At 40.8% G+C, this 26,647-nt stretch overlaps 1 protein-coding gene and 1 long non-coding RNA gene across 3 annotated transcripts; one reads left to right on the top strand and one right to left on the bottom strand.

The window, feature by feature from the left end:
* The first annotated feature begins 2,599 nt into the window (after positions 1-2,599).
* On the top strand, positions 2,600-23,679 carry LOC124287841. The gene is made up of 4 exons (XR_006901327.1): positions 2,600-2,611; positions 19,983-19,990; positions 21,922-21,927; positions 23,606-23,679. It is a non-coding gene; the product is annotated as an uncharacterized LOC124287841 (long non-coding RNA).
* Positions 6,044-26,025, bottom strand: LOC124287831. Of its 2 annotated transcripts, XM_046724298.1 has the most exons (10): positions 25,740-26,025; positions 13,118-13,187; positions 12,820-12,981; positions 11,002-11,107; positions 10,379-10,532; positions 9,987-10,065; positions 9,616-9,665; positions 9,236-9,422; positions 8,548-8,653; positions 6,044-7,926 (listed from the first exon to the last, which is right to left on the bottom strand). In XM_046724298.1, exons 1-10 carry the CDS (start codon positions 25,762-25,764, stop codon positions 7,174-7,176), a joined length of 1,692 nt encoding a protein of 563 aa, XP_046580254.1. In that variant the 5' UTR covers positions 25,765-26,025; the 3' UTR covers positions 6,044-7,173. The 2 variants fall into 2 exon arrangements, with proteins under 2 accessions (XP_046580254.1, XP_046580263.1); XM_046724307.1 differs by lacking the exons at positions 13,118-13,187; positions 25,740-26,025 and having other exon boundaries at positions 10,379-10,533; positions 12,820-12,933.
* Positions 26,026-26,647: the final 622 nt, after the last annotated feature.

Raw genomic sequence — 26,647 nt, 5'->3', positions numbered from 1 at the left:
ACCTGATTAATACAAGGTTAGAAAACAGTTAAGGAAACCCGACTGTCGACATAGGCATGGGCACGAGGGTTAATTTGTCATGTTTACTATCTTCCGTTAATGTCGCTGGATACACCCATCACATAAATCACTTGAAATTGGTTCCGTATCATATTGCAGCAAAAGGTCGAAATACACCCCACGCACACCCCAAAAGAGAACACCCCCCCTCCCCAAAAAAAAAAAAAGCCCAACAAAAAACCAAACCCAAACAAAACAAAACAATTAAGAAAATTTACTATATTTACACTATGGATATGGATATCACGATTCGAAGACACTTCGATGGATCATTACACCCTTGCCTACCAAAGCCTCATGCTTTTGGTATCGTGAGGGATACAGTTCTCTAGTGTGAGTGTGACACAATTACCTTATGTGAGAGGGATACAGTTCTCTAGTGTGAGTGTGACACAATTACCTTATGTGAGAGGGATACAGTTCTCTAGTGTGAGTGTGACACAATTACCTTGCGTGAGAGGGATACAGTTGTCTGGTGTGAGTGTGACACAATTACCTTGCGTGAGAGGGATCCAGTTGTCTGGTGTGAGTGTGACACAATTACCTTGCGTGAGAGGGATACAGTTGTCTGGTGTGAGTGTAACACAATTACCTTGCGTGAGAGGGATACAGTTGTTGGGTGTGAGTGTGACACAATTACCTTATGTGAGAGGGATACAGTTGTCTGGTGTGAGTGTGACACAATTACCGTGCGTGAGAGGGATACAGTTGTCTGGTGTGAGTGTGACACAATTACCGTGCGTGAGAGGGATACAGTTGTCTGGTGTGAGTACGACACAATTACCTTATGTGAGAGGGATACAGTTCTCTGGTGTGAGTACGACACAATTACCTTATGTGAGAGGGATACAGTTGTCTGGTGTGAGTGTGACACAATTACCTTGCGTGAGAGGGATACAGTTGTCTGGCGTGAGTGTAACACACAATTACCTTGCGTAGAGAGGGATACAGTTGTCTGGTGTGAGTGTGACAAAATTACCTTGTGTGAGAGTGATACAGTTGTCTGGTGTGAGTGCGACACAATTACCTTGGGGGAGAGTGATACAGTTGTCTGGTGTGAGTGTAACACAATTACCTTGGGTGAGAGTGATACAGTTGTCTGGTGTGAGTGTGACACAATTACCTTGCGTGTGAGAAGGATACAGTTGTCTGGTGTTAGTGTGACACAATTACCTTGCGTGAGAGGGGTACAGTTCTCTGGTGTGAGTGTGACACAATTACCTTGCGTGTGAGAAGGATACAGTTGTCTGGTGCCAATGTGACACAATTACCTTGTGTGAGAGAGATACAGTTGTCTGGTGTGAGTGCGACACAATTACCTTGCGTGAGAGAGATACAGTTGTCTGGTGTGAGTACGACACAATTACCTTGCGTGAGAGGGATACAGTTGTCTGGCGTGAGTGTAACACAATTACCTTGCGTGAGAGGGATACAGTTGTCTGGTGTGAGTGTGACAAAATACCTTGTGTGAGAGTGATACAGTTGTCTGGTGTGAGTGCGACACAATTACCTTGGGGGAGAGTGATACAGTTGTCTGGTGTGAGTGTAACACAATTACCTTGGGTGAGAGTGATACAGTTGTCTGGTGTGAGTGTGACACAATTACCTTGCGTGAGAGGGATACAGTTGTCTGGTGTTAGTGTGACACAATTACCTTGCGTGAGAGGGGTACAGTTCTCTGGTGTGAGTGTGACACAATTACCTTGCGTGTGAGAAGGATACAGTTGTCTGGTGCCAATGTGACACAATTACCTTGTGTGAGAGAGATACAGTTGTCTGGTGTGAGTGCGACACAATTACCTTGCGTGAGAGAGATACAGTTGTCTGGTGTGAGTACGACACAATTACCTTGCGTGAGAGGGATACAGTTGTCTGGTATGAGTGTGACACAATTACCTTGCGTGAGAGGGATACAGTTGTCTGGTGTGGAGTACGACACAATTACCTTGCGTGAGAAGGATACAGTTGTCTGGTGTGAGTGTAACACAATTACCTTGCGTGAGAGGGATACAGTTGTCTGGTGCGAGTGTGACAAAATTACCTTGGGTGAGAGGGATACAGTTGTCTGGTGTGAGTGTGACACAATCATCCTTGCGTGAGAGGGATACAGTTGTCTGGTGTGAGTGTGACAAAATTACAGTGTGAGAGTGATACAGTTGTCTGGTGTGAGTGTGACACAATTACCTTGCGTGAGAGTGATACAGTTGTTTGGTGTGAGTGCGACACAATTACCTTGTGTGAGAGTGATACAGTTGTTTGGTGTGAGTGCGACACAGTTACCTTGAGTGTGAAAAGGATACAGTTGTCTGGTGTGAGTGTGACACAATTTCCTTGCGTGAGAGGGATACAGTTGTCTGGTGTGAGTGCGACACAATTACCTTGCGTGATAGAGATACAGTTGTCTGGTGTGAGTGTGACACAATTACCTTGAGTGAGAGGGGTACAGTTGTCTGGTGTGAGTGTGACACAATTACCGTGCGCGAGGGAGAGATACAGTTGTCTGGTGTGAGTGTGACACAATTACCTTGCGTGAGAGGGATACAATTGTCTGGTGTGAGTGTGACAAAATTACCTTGTGTGAGAGTGATACAGTTGTCTGGTGTGAGTGTGACACAATTACCTTGCGTGAGAGTGATACAGTTGTTTGGTGTGAGTGCGACACAATTACCTTGTGTGAGAGTGATACAGTTGTTTGGTGTGAGTGCGACACAGTTACCTTGAGTGTGAAAAGGATACAGTTGTCTGGTGTGAGTGTGACACAATTTCCTTGCGTGAGAGGGATACAGTTGTCTGGTGTGAGTGCGACACAATTACCTTGCGTGATAGAGATACAGTTGTCTGGTGTGAGTGTGACACAATTACCTTGAGTGAGAGGGGTACAGTTGTCTGGTGTGAGTGTGACACAATTACCGTGCGCGAGGGAGAGATACAGTTGTCTGGTGTGAGTGTGACACAATTACCTTGCGTGAGAGGGATACAGTTGTCTGGTGTAAATGTGACACAATTACCTTATGTGAGAGGGATACAGTTCTCTGGTGTGAGTGTGACACAATTACCTTGGATGAGAGAGATACAGTTGTCTGGTGTCAGAGTGATACAGTTGTCATGTTATGGCTGACCTGTCATGTTACTGCTTAATCTGTCATGTTACTCCTCAACATGGCGAGCATCCGGATGTAGTGTAGTAGGCTGGTGGCGGAGTATGTCCGATGGGACAAGAGTGTGAAGTGTGTCATGTTACGGCTCAGGCTGTCATGTTACTGCCCAACCTGTCATGTTACTGCTCAGGCTGTCATGTTACTGCCCAACCTGTCATGTTACGGCTCAGGCTGTCATGTTACTGCTCAAGCTGTCATGTTACGGCTCAGGCTGTCATGTTACTGCTTAACCTGTCATGTTACTGCTGAAGCTGTCATGTTACTGCACAACCTGTCATGTTACGACCTGAGGCTGTCATGTTACGGCTCAGGCTGTCATGTTACTGCCCAACCTGTCATGTTACTGCTGAAGCTGTCATGTTACTGCACAACCTGTCATGTTACTGCCCAACCTGTCATGTTACTGCTCAAGCTGTCATGTTACTGCCCAACCTGTCATGTTACTGCCCAAGCTGTCATGTTACGGCTTAACCTATCATGTTACTGCTCAACCTGTCATGCTACTGCTCGACCTGTCATGTTACTGCCCAACCTGTCATGGTACGGCTCAGGGTGTCATGGTACTGTGCAAGCGGTCATGTTACGGCTCAACCTATCATGTAACCGGTCAAGTTGTCATGTTACGGCTTAACCTGTCATGTTACTGCTCAAGCTGTCATGTTAGTGCTCAAGCTGTCATGTTACGGCTCAAGCTGTCATGTTACTGCTTAACCTATCATGTTACTGCTCAAACTGTCATGTTACTGATTACACAATGCCATTTAGAAAGTGGTCAAATGCAACATGTGTTATATTTGGGATTACACTTTCTTAGTAAAGTACAAATTCTAGTACTTTTTGAGTTGAGTCCCATCCGGGATTCGAACTCACACCCTCAGAGTCAGGCACCCAATCGCCAGCACACAAAGTCAGCCGCCTAACCCACTCAGCTACCGCGACTTCCACAAAAATGGAAGTCGGACAACTGGTAGTCTAGACTGCGGGCTTTGTGTACCCCTCTGATAAGTGTTAATTGGCACGGCTCCCACGGCCGAAAGCTATGATTACACAATGCCATTTAGAAAGTGGTCAAATGCAACATGTGTTATATTTGGGATTACACTTTCTTAGTAAAGTACAAATTCTAGTACTTTTGAGTTGAGTCCCATCCGGGATTCGAACTCACACCCTCAGAGTCAGGCACCCATCGCCAGCACACAAAGTCAGCCGCCTAACCCACTCAGCTACCGCGGACTTCCACAAAATGGAAGTCGGACAACTGGTAGTCTAGACTGCGGGAACTTTGTGTACCCCTCTGATAAGTGTTAATTGGCACGGCTCCCACGGCCGAAAGCTATGATTACAAATGCCATTTAGAAAGTGGTCAAATGCAACATGTGTTATATTTGGGATTACACTTTCTTAGTAAAGTACAAATTCTAGTACTTTTTGAGTTGAGTCCCATCCGATCTTCGAACTCACACCCTCAGAGTCAGGCACTCCATCGCCAGCACACAAAGTCAGCCGCCTAACCCACTCAGCTACCGCTTCCACAAAATGGAAAGTCGGACAACTGGTAGTTCAAGCTACCGCGACTTCCACAAAAATGGAAGTCGGACAACTGGTAGTCTAGACTGCGGGCTTTGTGTACCCTCTGATAAGTGTTAATTGGCACGGCCCCACGGCCGAAAGCTATGATTACACAATGCCATTTAGAAAGTGGTCAAATGCAACATCATGTTATATTTCATTACACTGTCATAGTAAAGTACTGCTCAAACTTTTGTGTTAGTCCTCATCCGGCACTGTCACTACTCAAAGTGTTACTGCTCAAAGTCAGACGCTCAACCTGTCGCTACCGCGACTTCCACAAAATGGAAGTCGGACAACTGCTCTAGACTACACAATGCCATTTAGTGTTCTGCAACATGTGTTATATTTGGGATTACACTTTCTTAGTAAAAGTACAAATTCTAGTACTTTTTGAGTTGAGTCCCATCCGGGATTCGAACTCACACCTCAAGTCAGAAGTCGGACAACTGCTAGTCAAGACTGCGGGCTTTGTGTACCCCTCTGATAAGTGTTGTTCAAAGTGTGACGTACCTGCTCAACCCGTCAACAGGATCAGCTACGGGTCCGCCCTGGGTGCTCATAATGAAGGAAGATACAATAGTTTGGAACTATGAGTCGATCAAACTTTATTTGACATAAAACGTTGGAATGCATATTTAGAAACGTTTATATGATACATACAAAATGACGTAACGTTCATCAACATATATTTACATTTCGTAACCATGAAGAATGTCTAATCCTGCAATCAGCTGTCTCGTGAGCATCCCTTCACTCCTTGTTATCACACATGTAAAGCCACGGAATCAACCACCTACGCATGTCATGAAACATTTCAGTGGTACTGATTCAGAACATACTGACTGTTAGCTAAATGCTAACAGTAATACTGGCTGTGTTATAGATGCGCTGCATTTCCTGTATCCTTGCACAGAGTGCTGAAACATGGCACGATATCATATGGACATTTCCAAAGTCCAAATTGAGGGTGGTTATTTTTGTCTTTTCCTTCAAAACAAAGGCTAATATCCGGGTTCCTGTACCACGGTAAACCCGCGACATCAACATGACTGTTCTTGTGCTACCCGATGTAGTGTAGAAGTAGCTGGTGGCGGAATATGTCCGATGGGCCCAAGAGCGTGATGAGTGACATGTACTCAATAATGGCGGGCAATATGATGACAGGGTTAAATAATAATAATAAATGAAATTATTATATACAATCTTTGTGGAGTGTATGACGATCTGTCTGTCTGTCTGCAGTCTGTCTGTCTGTCTGTCTGTCTGTCTGTCTGTCTGTCTCTCTGTCCACCCACCCACTCACTCACTCATCCATTCATCCATCCGCCAAAGACAGAATCATCAACATACACGTACACGCACGCAGGCAGGCACAGACACGTGCGCGCGTAGACAAACATACACACATGCATTACACACAGTCGACACTTAGTCACGGACATATGTATATTACAATTGTGACAGATAATGTATTATGAACTGTATCTATTATATCTTACGCATGAAGTGATGGTGAAGATATGAAGTTATACATGCTTGGCTAAAGGGCACGTACTACTCCGTATATACATACAGAAAATATTCAACTAGGTTCTGCAATCAAATAGATCTACACAAAATACTGGTGTAGGAACGTGTGAAAACAAATACATACGTATATTGATATGAAGCAACTCGGTGGTTTCCACAGAGGAAACAATAGTAACCTGTCACGAATCATAAGACAATCACAGACAATCACAGACAATCACAGACAATCAACTGATCAGAAACCCACGACCCTGCACGGTGAGATGCTATTAATCCGTACGTCGCTTGTACACTGTCGACGGGATTAATATACTTGGGGATTAGGTTACGGAATAAAATCTCTTAATCGACAATAAAGTATTTCCAGCCGTAATCGCGTGGGTTCGGTTTTACAGGGTCTGGACTAAAGAGTTTTAACTGTATGCGATAGGTTTTGGCTCCAGGTACACGTGCATCCGTGTTCGGATTAATGTAATTGGGAGTTTTGGTACTGATTACTATCTCTTAATATAGGGGCGGTGGGGTAGTCTAGTGATAAAAGCGTTCACTTGTCACGCCGCTTGTGGGTTCGATTTCCCACATATGTACAATGTGCAAAGCCCAGACGTGATATTGCTGGAATATTGCTAAAAGCGGAGTAAAACCTCACTCACTTAATATATAATATCGTCTTTACAGTCGTAATCGTCTGGTAGGCGGGGCTTCCGGAATATGGGTTGAAGGTCCGGACTGAGGGTCTAAACTGTATGTGACAGATCAGAGGCTGTACACCCGTGGCAGGTGTGCCTAGAAGTTCCATGAATATGACATTCACGCTATGTCCAGATTCTAGTGTATGCACGGTGCTTGGCTGTTATGTCTTGCCCTCGTTCTCCAGCACGAAGTAGTCATGTTTAGTCTCTGGTTCCACTGAGTCTAGGGGTAGCTGCTGAACGGCAGGTCCTGTTAATCTCAGATAGTCTGGCGAACAGGTAGTCTGTCTGTCTTCCTCGCTTTGATGGTAGGTGGTGGCCAAGTCGAATCCCGAGTCTGGTGATAAGGGACACTCATAGCCATCCCCTTGTCGACTCTCTGAGGTTAGGGTCGGTCTCTGGAGCTTCTGATAATCATGAACGTCACTGCCCCCCAGAGAGGACGATTTGCTGCAACATTCATCATCTTCTTCATCTCTTCGTCCAGTCGTTGAACTGGTCTGGGTGTTCTCGTCCTCCCACGTTGTATGTCCCCCATCTGTATGTCCTGATGGTTCTGGTGACGTGGGGCTTGTATCGGCACTGGATTCCAGGACAAAATATGGATTGCTGACATTGGGTTGTGTTCCATCAGTCTGCTTGGAACCCTCCTCCAAATCAAGGTAGTCGTTGTGCCCTGACGAAAGCCGTCTCGGAGGCTGAATAGTTGTTCTTGGAGCGGGCACTGGCTTGGATGTTCCAGGTGAACCAAGTTCTTTCTCATCCGTGCGTCGAGCGAGAGCCTCGTAGTAGCCTTGACCTCCGGGCTTGTAGGTGACGCTCTGTAGATTAGAGTGGACGCACACAGAATCGGACACGTCCTCCGTGGAGCGGATGACAGACCTGGGTCCCTGCTGCAGCAGATCCGGCACCTCCTGAAACAATACCGATGTACCATTTGAGATACTTATGGTCAATATGAGCAATATTCCAGAAATATCACGGCGGGTGACACCAGAAATGGGCTTCACACATTGTACCCATGTCGGGAATCGAAACATGTCTTCGGCGTGACGAGCGAACGCTTTAACCACTATGCTACCCCCACCACTGGATTGTCTGGCCCAGACTCAGTAATTTACAGACCGCTGTCATATAGCTGGAATATTGCTGAGTGTGGCGTTGATCAAGCAAACAAATCCCCCCCCCCAAAAAAACAAAACAAAAACAAAACAAAACAAACCAAAACAAACCAAAACAAACCCCCAAAACAAAAACAACAACAATAACCCCCCCAAAACCCCCAAAACACAAACAACAACAACCCCACAACAACAACAAACAAACAAACACAACAACAAAACAACAAAAAACCCCAAACAAACAAAAAACACAAAACAAACAAACCAAAAACAAATAAAAAACCCAACAAAACAAATCCAACCCCAAACAAACAACTATCTATTCAGTGTGAGTAGTTCGTCCTCTATTTGCTGACGTAGCATCTTAGGCTGATGTTCATTTTGAGAGGAAGCATGCAGTGACTGAATGCTCACCGTATCGGGCAGTTCTTCATATATGGTGTTGTCTTGGGGTCTGTGTTCATAAGTGTTCTGCGGAACACGTGGACCTGTCCTTTTCACTATCGACGTAGTAGGAACACTGGAAGAAAAGTGAGCATCATCACTGAGCGTATATGGTGAAAGAATCACACAGTGATACATATATTCACATATGTATACAAGACGTATTACTCAATGAATCATCGACTTTCATGATCACACAGTCGCTTATTTCAAAAGGTTCACATGGTTCACCAGCACCTTACAGCAAAATCCCGAACCTCCCCAAGATCAACATCACTACACGGGCTTCAAACAATGAAATCCTGTGATGCTGGAAATCGACCCTTTTTTCGGCGTGACGAGTGAACGCTTCCACCACTGAGCTATACCGCCGTGCCCGTATGATGGAACTGAATGATACCATCTGGAGTGAGTGAGTGAGTTTAGTTTTTCCCCGCTTGTAGCATTATTTCAGCAATATCACTGCGGGGGACACCAGAAATGGGGATCACACATGGTACCCATGTGGGGAATACAACGAACCCGGGCCTTTGGAGTTACGAGTGAACGCTTTAACCATGAAGCTATTCAGGCACCCCTGCATGAAGGAAGTGAAGGACATATCTGGAGGGAGATTAGGTAGATACTCTATTTATTAAAGGGGTACATTTATCTGTACCTTCTCTTTTTCCTCTGTCTCCAGCAGAAGACGCAACAGACAGTGCCGAGAATGCCTAGCAGTAGACCCAGCACCACAGTCATGGAGAGAAACACCAGTTTGAGTTTTAACGACATCGCGGTGGACACGTTTGGGCTGAGGGTGGTGGTCAAACCGTGTCTGTAGATTGTCCGGCCGGACCTGTCGCCTGACGCAGAGGAGGGACAATGTTGACATGCTGAATCCTCGAAATGTTCATTTTCACAACCATACTTAACACATGACAACTCTTGGATAGCATTATTTGCATGGAAAAGGACAACAGATCCGAGATATCACATACAATTTGGATGCGGATATTGGAGGATGCTCTATTATCACGTTTCCTCTAAAGTACTCACATTCAATACTCTCTAAAGCGCTTGATAAACACACCAATATTGACAGGAACCTGAAATTAAAAGTTTGGGGCAGTGTCAGTTAATGATGCTGTTTAGCTGACTTGTTGGTGTAGGTGACTACATGACGTCACCTTCAACGCCCATGCCAACATCATATTCCATGGGGAGAGAGAGAGAGAGAGAGAGAGAGAGAGAGAGAGAGAGAGAGAGAGAGAGAGAGAGAGAGAGAGAGAGAGAGAGAGAGAGAGAGAGAGAGAGAGAGAAATATTATGTTGTCTTATTGCATTTATATTTCAGATCGAACCGGCTTTGACAATTAAGTGGGTCATTTTTATTGAGTGGGTTTGAATAAAGTTATTGGCCATACATACGTTGTGTCTTTATCCTCCAAAAAGCCTTGTTTGGGATGACATCTGATGGTGAAATCATTTCTCAAGTGACAGTGAAACTCTGCAGTGAAACATAGTCATTGAAACATTGCCCATTCCGTGGTAGGTTTAGCAGTGGTTATTGTATTAAATATCAAATAAAAATAAATGTGCGGTTGTCAGCGTCTAAGAACTAGCAATTCACGTGCGTCCCTAGTGATCATGGGTTCGAATCCCAGTATCGCCTAAGTGAGTATTGTTTTATGCCGTTGCCCAGCCATATCCAGGCAGGGACTTCACACGTTGTACACGTGGTGAGATTCGAGCGTATTAAGCGCTTTTCCCCAGCCGTCCCTGAATGTTTGAATGTGTAACGTGAGACTACCGGGGCGCACCTTCCGATCTGTAAGTGAGTCTGGCCTTCTCCGACGTGTTCTTGTTTTTCAGACAACCCTCTAGGACAGTCGCATTGTAGTCTGTCTCCAGCATGTTGAAGTCGCAGTGGTCGTGGCGATCATGAGGAGGCGTGCGACAGATGCAGTTATGAAATCTGAAATAGGATTGGAATGTTTCTTTGTACAATATTACAAATTGTATTTGAAATAAAGAGTTGAGTTGAGTTGAAGTTTTACGTCGAGTCGGCATTGTTTCAGCCCAAAACGACGAGATCAAGTCTGCACTTATGCACATTTTATAAAGTTTAAACCACTTTCTTAAAATACATGCTTCTTCAATACCCACAATGTGAAATATAGAGATATTACCTTAGATTGTTTATTGTGAGTATTCTTCAGGTGGACCATCGAGAATATGACTACAGACTATATTTTTTGTATAAAATAAATTGGATTTAAAGTATCATATAAATACTGAAAATCCCGTTGTCTGTGAGTTACTTAACTATTTCGGGTGGAAATGGTTCCAAACATACACATATTAAATATGTTTCTAATACGATGCAGTTCACACAGACTCTACACTAATGTATTTTAATGCAACATGTTAGGTGGAAACCTACTTTTTTAATTTCGTTCTTGAGCTGTTGCGACCGTCGTTGTCGTTGTGCCTTTGTTTTAACGATAACGTTTCCATTCCCGTCGCCGTAAACACACCGTGAAGGCGTTCTGCGAATCGAATACATGTTGGATGAATAAATTCTGTGAGGAACAATACAGGCGAATGTCTCGGAGCTCAGTTGCAGTAGCGTTTGTGAGCGAGTGCGTTTGCTTTTGCGCCGCTTTTAAGAAATATTCCAGCAATATCACGGTGGCGGACACCAGAAATGGGCTTAACACATTGTACTCATGTGCGAATTCAACCAGGGTCTTCGGTGTGACGAGCGAACGCTTTAACCACTAGTTAACCCCACCACCAGTAGCGTTGTGAGTTCTACAGTCGCATACACTTTGGTCAACGTGTGCGTGGGCATCACCTGTTGGTCAGCCTGATGTGAAATGCCATTGTACTAATGTTGCTGTCACATGCAACATGACGGTGTTGTAAATGTACATCTCAATTAAAGATACATTCAGATGATTCGTGCCCTTATTCCCCTCCATAATGTTGTGGATTATGCTACCGATATGAGAGGAGTAAAACAATGTCACGAATACTGCCTTCACATGTTTCAAATAAAACTCCAGTGATTTCTTTGACGCAATAATCATTGCTAACGACATAGATGTAGCTTATGTTTTTTGAATTTTTTCTGACGATGAACCTCTGTAATGTTTCTTAGTACCCGTCACAATAAGTCTTCAGCAGCCCTTGCTGAGAGTCGACTAATGGGATCTGGTATTCTCTATTTTATATTTCCAGTTTTAATAATAGATGTGTTAATAGTGAGTGACCGAGTTTAGTTTTACGCTCCACTCAGCAATATTCCAGCTTTATGGCGGTGGTCTGTAAATAATCGAGTCTGAACCAACAATTCAGATGGTCAACAGCATGAGCATCGTTCTACGCAGTTGGGATACGATGACATGTGTCAACCAAGTCAGCGAGCCTGACCACCCGATCCTGTTAGTCGCCTTTTAGTCTTACGACAAGCATGGGTTACTGAAGATCAATTCTAACCCGGATCTTCGCGGGTAGATGTGTTTATAAACAATATACACTGTACGATATGAAATGATGTGAACGTGATGTAGTTTCGTGACAAGTGACACTTGGTGTGTATGATCGCCAGAATAACATTTCACACAGGGTCGGAAATACGGAAGGAAGATGATGTACAACCTAATGGCACAACAATGGAACCCTTCTTGATTGCAGTGATACAGCACAATTGTACTCTGACAGTCGTGAGAAAGTATATCTAAATTTAGTATATTCTAAAACACAGTGTAGCCAGTGAATACATACCATACTGTAGTCTGTGAATCATATATATCATTGTGTAGTCAATGAACCATGTATATCATAGTGTAGTCTGTAAATAACATATATCATAGTGTAGTCTGTAAATCATATATATACTACCGTCCAAAAGAAAGTATACCAAGAGAAGAGAGACATAAGAGAGAAAGGAAACAGAGTGAAAGAGAAAGAAAGAAAGAGAGAGATAGTGGGTGAGAGAGACATCAAATCATGTCTACTCTGGAGAGAGAGAGAGGTGTTACGATGTATTTATGTCTATCAACGATATATATGCGGAGAGAAAGTGTGAGTGTAGGTCAACTTAGTTTCGACTGAAAGTAATGTGTCTCTGCATCATGGGGTTCTTCTTTATGTGTGTTCACAGCTATATCACTCGTTGTGTTGTTAACTAACACACAATGTTCATACACGTGCATTTGAGAAATGTCGAGATGAAGGAGAAAATGCGTGTATTTACATGGTTGGGAGGTTAGTGGTCAGTGGCCTGGGTGTCACCTCCTGCTTGAGCCCCGCTGAGGTGAACACGCCCCGCAGACATGTTGTCAGGTCCTTCACAGGCCTCATGGTCAGGTCACCAGTCGGACCTCTATACGGTTTCTCGTCATACATCTTCTCAGCCCTTGGGAAAAAATTATCATCATCATCATCATCATCATCATCATCATCATCGGATAGTATAAAACGTATTCACATTAGTCGGATTGACTAGTTTGTCAGATAGCAACGATAAATGAAAAGTTGTGAAAAAGTCTTACGTTTTGGCTATGTCTGCGCCCACTGGCATTGCGCCGGATGTTTCAGAGAGAAGCATGGCGAGGCAGATACCTAGAGAAAAACGTGGTAAACAAAATATCGTATCATTATCACTGAAGACACTGACTATATATCTTAATATGATGACGTCAATGGGCCTTACAGTGTAGTCAGATGGTATCTTCCCATTTTGACTACTCCCGGTGTGATTTCTCCAATTTTGTCTGCCCATGAACATAAACATAAAATGGAGCACCCCTACACTTAATAATGTACTGTACCTGTATAGGTGATTACTCCCAGTTTGTCTGCTCATGAACATAAACATATAATGGAGCACCCCTACAATTAATAATGTACTGTACCTGTATAGGTGATTACTCCCAGTTTGTCTGCTCATGAACATAAACATATAATGGAGCACCCCTATACTTAATAATGTACTGTACCTGTATAGGTGATTACTCCCAGTTTGTCTGCTCATGAACATAAACATATAATGGAGCACCCCTACACTTAATAATGTACTGTACCTGTATAGGTGATTACTCCCAGTTTGTCTGCTCATGAACATAAACATATAATGGAGCACCCCTACAATTAATAATGTACTGTACCTGTATAGGTGATTACTCCCAGTTTGTCTACTCATGAACATAAACATATAATGGAGCACCTCTACACTTAATAATGTACTGTACCTGTATAGGTGATTACTCCCAGTTTGTCTACTCATGAACATAAACATATAATGGAGCACCCCTACACTTAATAATGTACTGTACCTGTATAGGTGATTACTCCCAGTTTGTCTGCTCATGAACATAAACATATAATGGAGCACCCCTACACTTAATAATGTACTGTACCTGTATAGGTGATTACTCCCAGTTTGTCTACTCATGAACATAAACATATAATGGAGCACCCCTACAATTAATAATGTACTGTACCTGTATAGGTGATTACTCCCAGTTTGTCTGCTCATGAACATAAACATATAATGGAGCACCCCTACACTTAATAATGTACTGTACCTGTATAGGTGATTACTCCCAGTTTGTCTGCTCATGAACATAAACATATAATGGAGCACCCTACACACTTAATAATGTACTGTACCTGTATAGGTGATTACTCCCACTTTGTCTACTCATGAACATAAACATATAATGGAGCACCCCTACACTTAATAATGTACTGTACCTGTATAGGTGATTACTCCCAGTTTGTCTACTCATGAACATAAACATATAATGGAGCACCCCTACACTTAATAATGTACTGTACCTGTATAGGTGATTACTCCCAGTTTGTCTGCTCATGAACATAAACATATAATGGAGCACCCCTACACTTAATAATGTACTGTACCTGTATAGGTGATTACTCCCAGTTTGTCTACTCATGAACATAAACATATAATGGAGCACCCCTACACTTAATAATGTACTGTACCTGTATAGGTGATTACTCCCAGTTTGTCTACTCATGAACATAAACATATAATGGAGCACCCCTACACTTAATAATGTACTGTACCTGTATAGGTGATTACTCCCAGTTTGTCTGCTCATGAACATAAACATATAATGGAGCACCCCTACACTTAATAATGTACTGTACCTGTATAGGTGATTACTCCCAGTTTGTCTACTCATGAACATAAACATATAATGGAGCACCCCTACACTTAATAATGTACTGTACCTGTATAGGTGATTACTCCCAGTTTGTCTACTCATGAACATAAACATATAATGGAGCACCCCTACACTTAATAATGTACTGTACCTGTATAGGTGATTACTCCCAGTTTGTCTGCTCATGAACATAAACATATAATGGAGCACCCCTACACTTAATAATGTACTGTACCTGTATAGGTGATTACTCCCAGTTTGTCTACTCATGAACATAAACATATAATGGAGCACCCCTACACTTAATAATGTACTGTACCTGTATAGGTGATTACTCCCAGTTTGTCTGCTCATGAACATAAACATATAATGGAGCAACCCCTACACTTAATAATGTACTGTACCTGTATAGGTGATTACTCCCACTTTGTCTACTCATGAACATAAACATATAATGGAGCACCCCTACAATTAATAATGTACTGTACCTGTATAGGTGATTACTCCCAGTTTGTCTACTCATGAACATAAACATATAATGGAGCACCCCTACAATTAATAATGTACTGTACCTGTATAGGTGATTACTCCCAGTTTGTCTGCTCATGAACATAAACATATAATGGAGCACCCCTACACTTAATAATGTACTGTACCTGTATAGGTGATTACTCCCACTTTGTCTACTCATGAACATAAACATATAATGGAGCACCCCTACACTTAATAATGTACTGTACCTGTATAGGTGATTACTCCCAGTTTGTCTACTCATGAACATAAACATATAATGGAGCACCCTACACTTAATAATGTACTGTACCTGTATAGGTGATTACTCCCAGTTTGTCTGCTCATGAACATAAACATATAATGGAGCACCCCTACAATTAATAATGTACTGTACCTGTATAGGTGATTACTCCCAGTTTGTCTACTCATGAACATAAACATATAATGGAGCACCCCTACAATTAATAATGTACTGTACCTGTATAGGTGATTACTCCCAGTTTGTCTACTCATGAACATAAACATATAATGGAGCACCCCTACAATAATAATGTGTACTGTACCTGTATAGGTGATTACTCCCAGTTTGTCTACTCATGAACATAAACATATAATGGAGCACCCCTACAATTAATAATGTACTGTACCTGTATAGGTGATTACTCCCAGTTTGTCTGCTCATGAACATAAACATATAATGGAGCACCCCTACACTTAATAATGTACTGTACCTGTATAGGTGATTACTCCCAGTTTGTCTACTCATGAACATAAACATATAATGGAGCACCCCTACACTTAATAATGTACTGTACCTGTATAGGTGATTACTCCCAGTTTGTCTACTCATGAACATAAACATATAATGGAGCACCCCTACACTTAATAATGTACTGTACCTGTATAGGTGATTACTCCCAGTTTGTCTACTCATGAACATAAACATATAATGGAGCACCCCTACACTTAATAATGTACTGTACCTGTATAGGTGATTACTCCCAGTTTGTCTACTCATGAACATAAACACATAATGGAGCACCCTACACTTACTAATGTACTGTACCTGTATAGTTGATTACTCCCAGTTTGTCTACTCATGAACATAAACATATAATGGACAACCCTACACTGAATGTACTGTACCTGTATAGTTGATTACTCCCAGTTTGTCTACTCGGCATATAATGGATCACACCAGAAATGGGAATGTGCTGTACCTGTACAGTTGATTACTCCCAGTGTGTCTAATCGAACATAAACATATAATGGAGCACCCAAATAATGTAACCACCTGTATAGTTGATTACTCCCAGTTTGTCTACTCATGAACATGGAGCATATAATGGAGCACCCTACACTAATAATGTACTGTACCTGTATAGGTGATTACTCCCAGTTTGTCTGCTCATGAACATAAACATATAATGGAGCACCCCTACACTTAATAATGTACTGTATCTGTATAGGTGATTACTCCCAGTTTGTCTACTCATGAACATAAACATATAATGGAGCACCCCTACAATTAATAATGTACTGTACCTGTATAGGTGATTACTCCCAGTTTGTCTACTCATGAACATAAACATATAATGGAGCACCCCTACAATTAATAATGTACTGTATCTGTATAGGTGATTACTCCCAGTTTGTCTACTCATGAACATAAACATATAATGGAGTACCCCTACAATTAATAATGTACTGTATCCGTATAGGTGATTACTCCCACTTTGTCTACTCATGAACATAAACATATAATGGAGCACCCCTACAATTAATAATGTACTGTACCTGTATAGGTGATTACTCCCAGTTTGTCTACTCATGAACATAAACATATAATGGAGCACCCCTACAATTAATAATGTACTGTACCTGTATAGGTGATTACTCCCAGTTTGTCTACTCATGAACATAAACATATAATGGAGCACCCCTACAATTAATAATGTACTGTACCTGTATAGGTGATTACTCCCAGTTTGTCTGCTCATGAACATAAACATATAATGGAGCACCCTACACTTAATAATAATGTACTGTACCTGTATAGGTGATTACTCCCAGTTTGTCTACTCATGAACATAAACATATAATGGAGCACCCTACAATTAATAATGTACTGTACCTGTATAGGTGATTACTCCCAGTTTGTCTACTCATGAACATAAACATATAATGGAGCACCTACACTACAATTAATAATGTACCTGTATAGGTGATTACTCCCAGTTTGTCTACTCATGAACATAAACATATAATGGAGCACCCCTACACTTAATAATGTACTGTACCTGTATAGGTGATTACTCCCAGTTTGTCTACTCATGAACATAAACATATAATGGAGTACCCCTACAATTAATAATGTACTGTACCTGTATAGGTGATTACTCCCAGTTTGTCTACTCATGAACATAAACATATAATGGAGCACCCCTACAATTAATAATGTACTGTACCTGTATAGGTGATTACTCCCAGTTTGTCTACTCATGAACATAAACATATAATGGAGCACCCAATTAATAATGTACTGTATCTGTACCCAGTTTGTCTACTCTATAATGGATACAATTAATAATGTACTGTACCTGTATAGGTGATTACTCCCAGTTTGTCTACTCATGAACATAAACATATAATGGAGCACCCCTACACTTAATAATGTACTGTACCTGTATAGGTGATTACTCCCAGTTTGTCTACTCATGAACATAAACATATAATGGAGCACCCCTACAATTAATAATGTACTGTACCTGTATAGGTGATTACTCCCAGTTTGTCTACTCATGAACATAAACATATAATGGAGCACCCCTACAATTAATAATGTACTGTATCTGTATAGGTGATTACTCCCAGTTTGTCTACTCATGAACATAAACATATAATGGAGCACCCCTACAATTAATAATGTACTGTACCTGTATAGGTGATTACTCCCAGTTTGTCTACTCATGAACATAAACATATAATGGAGCACCCCTACAATTAATAATGTACTGTACCTGTATAGGTGATTACTCCCAGTTTGTCTACTCATGAACATAAACATATAATGGAGCACCCCTACACTTAATAATGTACTGTACCTGTATAGGTGATTACTCCCAGTTTGTCTCCTCATGAACATAAACATATAATGGAGCACCTCTACACTTAATAACGTACTGTACCTGTATAGGTGATTACTCCCAGTTTGTCTACTCATGAACATAAACATATAATGGAGTACCCCTACACTTAATAATGTACTGTACCTGTATAGGTGATTACTCCCAGTTTGTCTCCTCATGAACATAAACATATAATGGACTGACTGACTGACTGAGTTTAGTTTTACGCCGCCTTTAGCAATATTCCAGCAATATCACGGCGGGGGACACCAGAAATGGGCTTACCACATTGTGCCCATGTGGGGAATCGAACCTGGGTCTTCGGCGTGACGAGCCAACGCTTTAACCACTAAGCTACCCTACCGCCCCACATATAATGGAGCACCCTACACTTAATAATGTACTTTACCTGTATAGGTGATTACTCCCAGTTTGTCTGCTCATGAACATAAACATATAATGGAGCACCCCTACACTTAATAATGTACTGTACCTGTATAGGTGATTACTCCCAGTTTGTCTACTCATGAACATAAACATATAATGGAGCACCCCTACACTTAATAATGTACTGTACCTGTATAGGTGATTACTCCCAGTTTGTCTACTCATGAACATAAACATATAATGGAGCACCCCTACACTTAATAATGTACTGTACCTGTATAGGTGATTACTCCCAGATTGTCTACTCTTTGAAATATACTTATCAGGGAGACCCTCAGGGACTACCCGTATTTGAATCATTAGAAGCTAAGTGAATTCACTGGGTTCTTTTACATTTGGAGATACCCCCTCTACTATGATTAAAACTTAGTATACTTATAGTGGAGGTAAATTATAAAGTATATTTTGGCTTAAAACGGTTATCAAAAGTAAATTAAAAATATTTATATGCAAAACATGGATGTCAACAATTTAAACCTCTTTCAAAGCAATCCCTCTCTCAATTTTGATCAATGCCTAAATTGTCTGCATTACAATAGCTTGTTGAAATTTCGAAATTCCAACTATTTTCTCCCAATCAAGACAGATAGAAGGCAACGAATCCCTATAAATGATAGAAAGTGTACTATGTGTAACTTCAATGATATTGGCGACGAATTTCATTATTTGTTTATCTGTCCCAAATTAGAATTAGAAAGAGAAGAATATATTCATAAGAATTATTATATTGACCAAATATGTCAAAATGAACAATGCCATCTTATTTAACACTAATAAGCTAGGAACTTTAAACAAACTTTCAAAATTTTTTGTAAAAAAGGAATGGCTTTAATTAAGAAATAACCTCAATACCTTGATATTCAACTTGGTCGATGTACATTGCTTCTATCATACCATTTGTATATAATTTTTATGTTGTATGTTGTATACATACATGTATACATGTTGTACATGTAAATATTGTTTATGTACCTCTTATGCTGCAGTTTGAAGCCTGAGTGAAATAAAGTTCCGTTCTACTAAGCTTTTCAGTTATAGGGATACAAAGTTTAAATGTTTTAACTGTCACATTTATCAACAAGTATATACGACCCAGTCCCAGAGATTTTGCGTTATGGCTGGTGTTCAGCGAGCAGAGTTTGTTGTACCTCAGAGAGGAACCTGACAGGTGCTGCATGCAGGATTCCACAACAATGACCTGACGTAACAGGACATGCTATTGTCATGAATACCTCTTGTTGTGATCATATTCATGTGTTTTAGTAGTTGAAGTATACATCCCTGTCTCTGTCTGCAATATCTTACAGTGTAGTCAGTGAAGCCTATATCTCAGTATATTCAGTGGACCACATATCGCACACTATAATCAGTGGACCATATACTACAGTGTAGTCAGTGAAGCCTATATCTCAGTATATTCAGTGGACCATATATCGCACACTGTAATGAGTGGACCATATATTACAGTGTAGTCAGTGTAGTCTATATCTCAGTATATTCAGTGGACCATATATCGCACATTGTAATCAGTGGACCATATATTACAGTGTAGTCATTGAAGACTATATCTCAGTATATTCAGTGGACCACATATCGCACACTATAATCAGTGGACCATACATTACAGTGTAGTCAGTGAAGCCTATATCTCATACCGCCAGACTGACAAGATACTACCTGAACAACATGAACGCCCACTTCCTACCATTGCCAGCTTGTTCACCAGACATGAACCCTATTGAGCATTTGTGGGACCACCTCGACAGGCAGATTAGAAACAGACTAGTACCCCAAGTCAATGTGCGACAGCTGGAACAGTGCCTGAATGACGCCTGGCAACAGATTCCATTAGACGCTTGACGTCATCCATGCGCCGACGTATTCTTGCTTGTGTCGATGCTCAAGGAGGACATACTCGCTCCTGAGGCAGTACATAGCTCTAACTTGTGTACCTGGCATTTTGAAAAACTTTCTGTTTGTTCAGTTTTATTGGTTTGATCCATTTTTGGAACACACACACACACACACACACACACACACACACACACACACACACACACACACACACACACACACACACACACACACACACACACACACACACACACACACACACACACACACACACACACACACACACACACACACACATGTTTGTTTCCTTTTCATTTCTTTATCATTGTTATTTCTGAATTGTTCAAATCATGCAGAAATGAATACTCTAATGAAATACATTTGAACTCTAATGGACACGTTTGTAAATCATATATATCACAGTGTAGGCAATGAACCACGTATATCATAGTGTAGTCTGCGAATCATATATCTCATAGTGTAGTCAGTGAAGCCTATATCTCATCGTATATTCAGTGGACCATATATCGCACACTTTAATCAGTGGACCATCTACTACAGTGTAGTCAGAGAAGCCTATATCTCAGTATATTCAGTGGACCATATATCGCAGACTGTAATCAGTGGACCATATATTAAAGTGTAGTCAGTGAAGCCTATATCTCAGTATATTCAGTGGACCATATATCGCACACTGTAATCTATAGTAATCTGTAGTATATGGTCCACTGATTACAGTGTGCGATATATGGTCCACTGAATATACTGAGATATAGGCTTCACTGACTACACGATGAGATAGATGATTCACAGACTATACTATGATATACATGGTTCATTGACTACACTATGAGATATATGATTCGCAGACTACACTATGATATACGTGGTTCATTGCCTACACTGTGATATATATGATTTACAAACATAGCTCTATATATCATAGTGTATTCGGTAAATCATAGTGCAGTCTGTGTGATTCATATATCCCATAGTTTAGTCGGTGTATCATGTGTCTCAAAGAGTAATCTGTGAATAACATATCTCATGGGGTAATCAGTGAATCATACATCTCATAGTGTAATGAATGAATCATATGTCTCATGGTGTAACCTGTGAATCATATATCTCAAGGCGTAATCAGTGAATGATATGTCTCATTGTGTAATCTGTGAATCATATATCACATAGTGTTATCAGTGAATCATATATCACACGGAGTAATCAGTGAATCATATGTCTCATAGTGTAATCAGTGAATCATATGTCTAATGGTTTAATCTGTGAATCATATATCACATAGTGTTATCAGTGAATCATATATCATATAGAGTAATTAGTGAATCATATGTCTTATGGTATAATCAGTGATTCATATGTCTCATGGTGTAATCGGTGAATCATATATCACATAGTGTAATCAGTGAATCATCTATCACATAGTGTAATTGGTGAATCATATGTCTCATGGTGTAATCTGTGAATCATATATCACATAGTGTAATCAGTGAATCATATGTCTCATGGTGTAATCTGTGAATCATATATCACATAGTGTTATCAGTGAATCATATATCAGATAGAGTAATCAGTGAATCATATGTCTCATAGTGAAATCACTGAATATGTCTCATGGTTTAATCAGTGAATCATATATCACATAGCGTAATCTGTGAATCATATGTCTCATGGTGTAATCTGTGAATCATATATCTCATAGTGTAATCGGTGAATCATCATATACCACATAGTGTAATCTGTGAATCATATACCAGACAGTGTAATCTGTGAATCACATGTCTCATGGTGTAATCTGTGAATCATATATCACATAGTGTAATCTGTGAATCATGTGTGTCATGGTGTAGTCTGTGAATACGATATAAGAGTGTAATCAGTGTATCATATGTCTCATGGTGTCATCAGTGAATCCTATATCTCATGGTGTAATCTATGAATCATATATCTCATTGTTTAGTCAGTCTATCATATATCTCATGGTGTAATCTGTAACTCACATATCTCATAGATTGCCTTTTTGGAGATGTTGTCGTGTTCCAGATTGCTGTGTACATATTAACAGCCTCGTTTATGACGTCAGAATGTCTTGCATGATCGTATAGGTTATCTCCCAACTGACAGACACCCATTTGACAGAAAGTCGATTGACAGACACTGAACTAGAAGGTTAACTAGGGTAACACCTACAGATATAATGGAACAGTCCACTGTCTAGTGAGTAGAGTAGGGTGAGCCTGGAACATGTTCTTTACTGAGAAGTTTGATTGTGTGTAAATTGAACTTTGTTGTGATTCTTCTCTTCTCAAAAGTGTTGTCACTGAGATGTTTGATTACATTTATTGATTGAAACATAATGTGTTCATTCAAGAAAATGATTGGGCACAAGTTATCCAACTTAGAAAAGCCCTCTCCCAATAATAGGATATGTACTGAGAAAACGTTTTGTTTGAGAGATATAGATATTTAGATATTTTAAAATATTCTGATTTTCAGTAATTGAGAGACCTGCATTGCCATGTAAGATACGATTAATACCAATCAGTGTTCTAAGTTTAACAATACTTTCTGAAGATTGTAACAGTTTATCTCTTTGAATAGTATACAATGGACATTCAAGGAAGTAATGAAAAACATTCTCACATCCGTGGCCACATTGACATGATGCGTCATATTTTAAATATTTATTCTAAATAAATCATAATTAAGTGTACTCTCAATATATGCTAATCTTCTGTGCAAAACATTTAGCATCCTTATGCACATTTTTCTTTCACGTGGATATAAGATTTAAATTATGAAACAGAGTCGCAATTTCTAACAGCTAAGGGAATAATATTCCATATTTTACTGCTGATAGAATGAAAAAAGATGTTGAATACCCCAGTAGCTTGTCCAGTTGCCTACTACAGGTCGGAGTAAATCCTGAAGAAAAAATGGTGTTGTTCTATTTAGTAGGAACATCATGCATTTTAGATGTCTTTTTGACAATATTTTCATATGATGGTGCCAACTCCCCGTTAGATGAGAAGGTTAAACCCAAATGTTAATGAAAAAAACCCTGTCTTTATATTGCAGCAATCAAAACTCAAATTAATGTCTTTTCGGCCATCTTTCAAAGTAAATGATATAGCTCCAGTTTTTTTGTTTTGTTTTTTACTATTCCATTATAATGTGTAGGTAACAAGTAGTAGCTAATCTGTTCATTGAACCGTAAATGTTGTTGTTTTAAGGCGTCTGCGAACTGCCTGTCTGCCTTATGGGAGGACACCATCGTATATCTAGGAACATGTAAATGCAGAACATCTTCCGTGTATCATTTTCTCTTAATCACCAAGGCACAATAAGACTGTTTCTGATTCCGGATACCTAGGTAATGATGTACCGGGTATGGTTATTGCGTACAGTGATTCTGAAACCGCTTATGACTTGAACCGTGCCACTGATCCCGCCCTTAAGAGGCATTTGTCATGGTTACGGAGGTTATCGTGTTCATGCATCTATGTCGTGTATAATGAACGTCTTCCATGTAACAAGACTACGTTCCCAATGTTTCGGCCATGTTGCGAAATTACAAGCAACAGACTTTGAGGTAAACTGTGTTACTCCTAACATTCCAACATATCATGAGAGGATGTCCCAACACTCTCACGTTCTAATATCGTGTATCCGGACCTGACGACAGTGTGTACCAACCTCATTGTTGAAGCAAGTAGCTAGACTGGCATTTAGTCCCAGATATACAGCCATCATTTCTAAAACTATATATCAAAATATATCCAGAAGGAACGCAGCTAAAAAACGCGTTCAATCATTGCAGATTTGGGTTAGACTCCTATTATATGATTCTCTATGGTGTTGGAGAAAACCTAGCCAGTAGCACATTTCGGGAAGAATTGTTTGCTTCTGAGGGAATCATATCTTATAATCATAGTACTTAGTACAGATTAGAGGGCTCATGTTCGGGAGTATCAAAACTCATCTACAGTAATGAAAATATGACTTACTCTGTCTTGTGGGATTACATACACCTTTCACAGATTAGTCTCTTGAATGAGTGAGTGAGTGAGTGAGTGAGCGAGGGTTACACGGGCGGGGGGCACGAGAAGTGGCTTCACACGTTCACATGTGGGGAATCGAACCCGTGTTGTAGGCATGATGAGCAAATGCTTAAACTACTGTGCTATCCCAACGTCCTGATATATCTCTGCAGAAGAATTTAACTAATGGATATTTCGTATGAGAAACTGCGTTGAGTAAAACTATTCTCCCAATGTTTGTCGACTTAGATTAATCACAATGGATCGTGTTTCGATCTAATGTGTAAGTCTACTGTGTCGGCTTTTTGTGATGGTTTGACATAGTTGTCTGTTGTGTTCAGGTGGCGTGGAGGTCTAGTATGCCGGTTTGATATTGTTGTCTGTTGTGTTCAGGTGGCGTGGAGGTCTAGTATGCCGGTTTGATATTTAGGTCTGTTCTGTACAGGAACATGTTAAATAAGGCTTTCATATACAATCCCAATGAAGCAGAAACTCGCAAACACAAACAGTCAAAGTTCCTCATCAGATAAAAGTATAGCGAAAACAATTAATCAATTTAACTCCACAAGAGTCAATGAAATGGGTTTGTTCTGTATCTCGACGTATATAACGGTGGAAGTTAGTTTAGAGGAACTCCGAAGTCATGCAGATTTGGGATATCTATTACGCTCCGTGGGTATGGTTCCGACTAACTTTCAGTTGACGTTTGCATCAAGTTTCTATTGAATGTAACAATCAATTTACGATGCTATGAAAAGACATGATGAACAGTTTAAGATAGTTATTGCCGTCAATATATATTGATGTAACACACACACACACACACACACACACACACACACACACACACACACACACACACACACACACACACACACACACACACACACACACACACACACACACACACACACACACACACACACACACACACACACGAGCCTACTAGTGCAATATTTAACTACTAGGTAACGAGCTTACCCTGGATAATCCCAAGTAATCCCATGTCAGGTCTGGTAGTGATACTTTGTGGTGATAAATGCTGTTGATGTAGATGACGTCAAGGGAAGGAAGTACAAGCTCGGCTGATGACAAATCGGAACACACGGGCTTGTGAGCACATCTGTCAGTTGGTCCCATACACGAGGCTGTCAATACACGGGTTTGTGGGGACAACTACTCAACAGGAAGATGTCCGTACCCGTGCTTGCCACAGACAGATGTAGGATTCACACCTACTGCATGATTATAATGACATCATGGTTGCATGCACGTGTATTTAATTTCCGTATGTAAAACTGTATGTAAAACGGAAGTCAAGTATTATAATTTATTCACCATACTCATAAACGTATCGGTTTCGTTGACGAACATAAACTGAGTTTGTTTAAACTCAACATTTTTGTTTCCGTGTGTATTTTGCTTTCATACTGACTGGTGGTAGTTTCTATAAGGATTGGGCTCTGCCGGAGAATATTCATGCCTCAGACAGCTGTCACGTATCAACCTCTTAAAATCTAGGCCCAATAGTTTCGTTTCGCGTAGTTATGTCCCTTTGTCGCGACAGAATCATGACGTCATATTCGTCTTTGTTTGTTTCAGCGCCATATGTACTCGTACATTTCCTAGAGGCTGGAATCTTTGAGATCTGTATCAAGCTGACACGCCCTGACAAACTGAAATACAGTGCAAAGCTGCTTTAAACCACACTCACTCACTCGCTACAATCGTACATAGCCACATTTTGAGTGAGTGAGTGAGTGAGTGAGTGAGTTGGGTTTTACTACACTTTTAGCAATATTCCATCAATATCACGGCGGGGGACACCGGGAATGGGCTTAACACATTGGGCCCATGTGGGGAATCGAATCCGGACCTTCGGCGTGACG

The sequence above is a fragment of the Haliotis rubra genome, unplaced genomic scaffold (assembly GCF_003918875.1).
Source record: "Haliotis rubra isolate DU_JTF1 unplaced genomic scaffold, ASM391887v1 Scf111, whole genome shotgun sequence".
Classification (NCBI taxonomy): Eukaryota; Metazoa; Mollusca; class Gastropoda; order Lepetellida; family Haliotidae; genus Haliotis; species Haliotis rubra.
The sequence above is the reverse complement of the archived record's forward strand: the minus strand, read 5'-3'. Positions and strand labels throughout refer to the sequence as shown.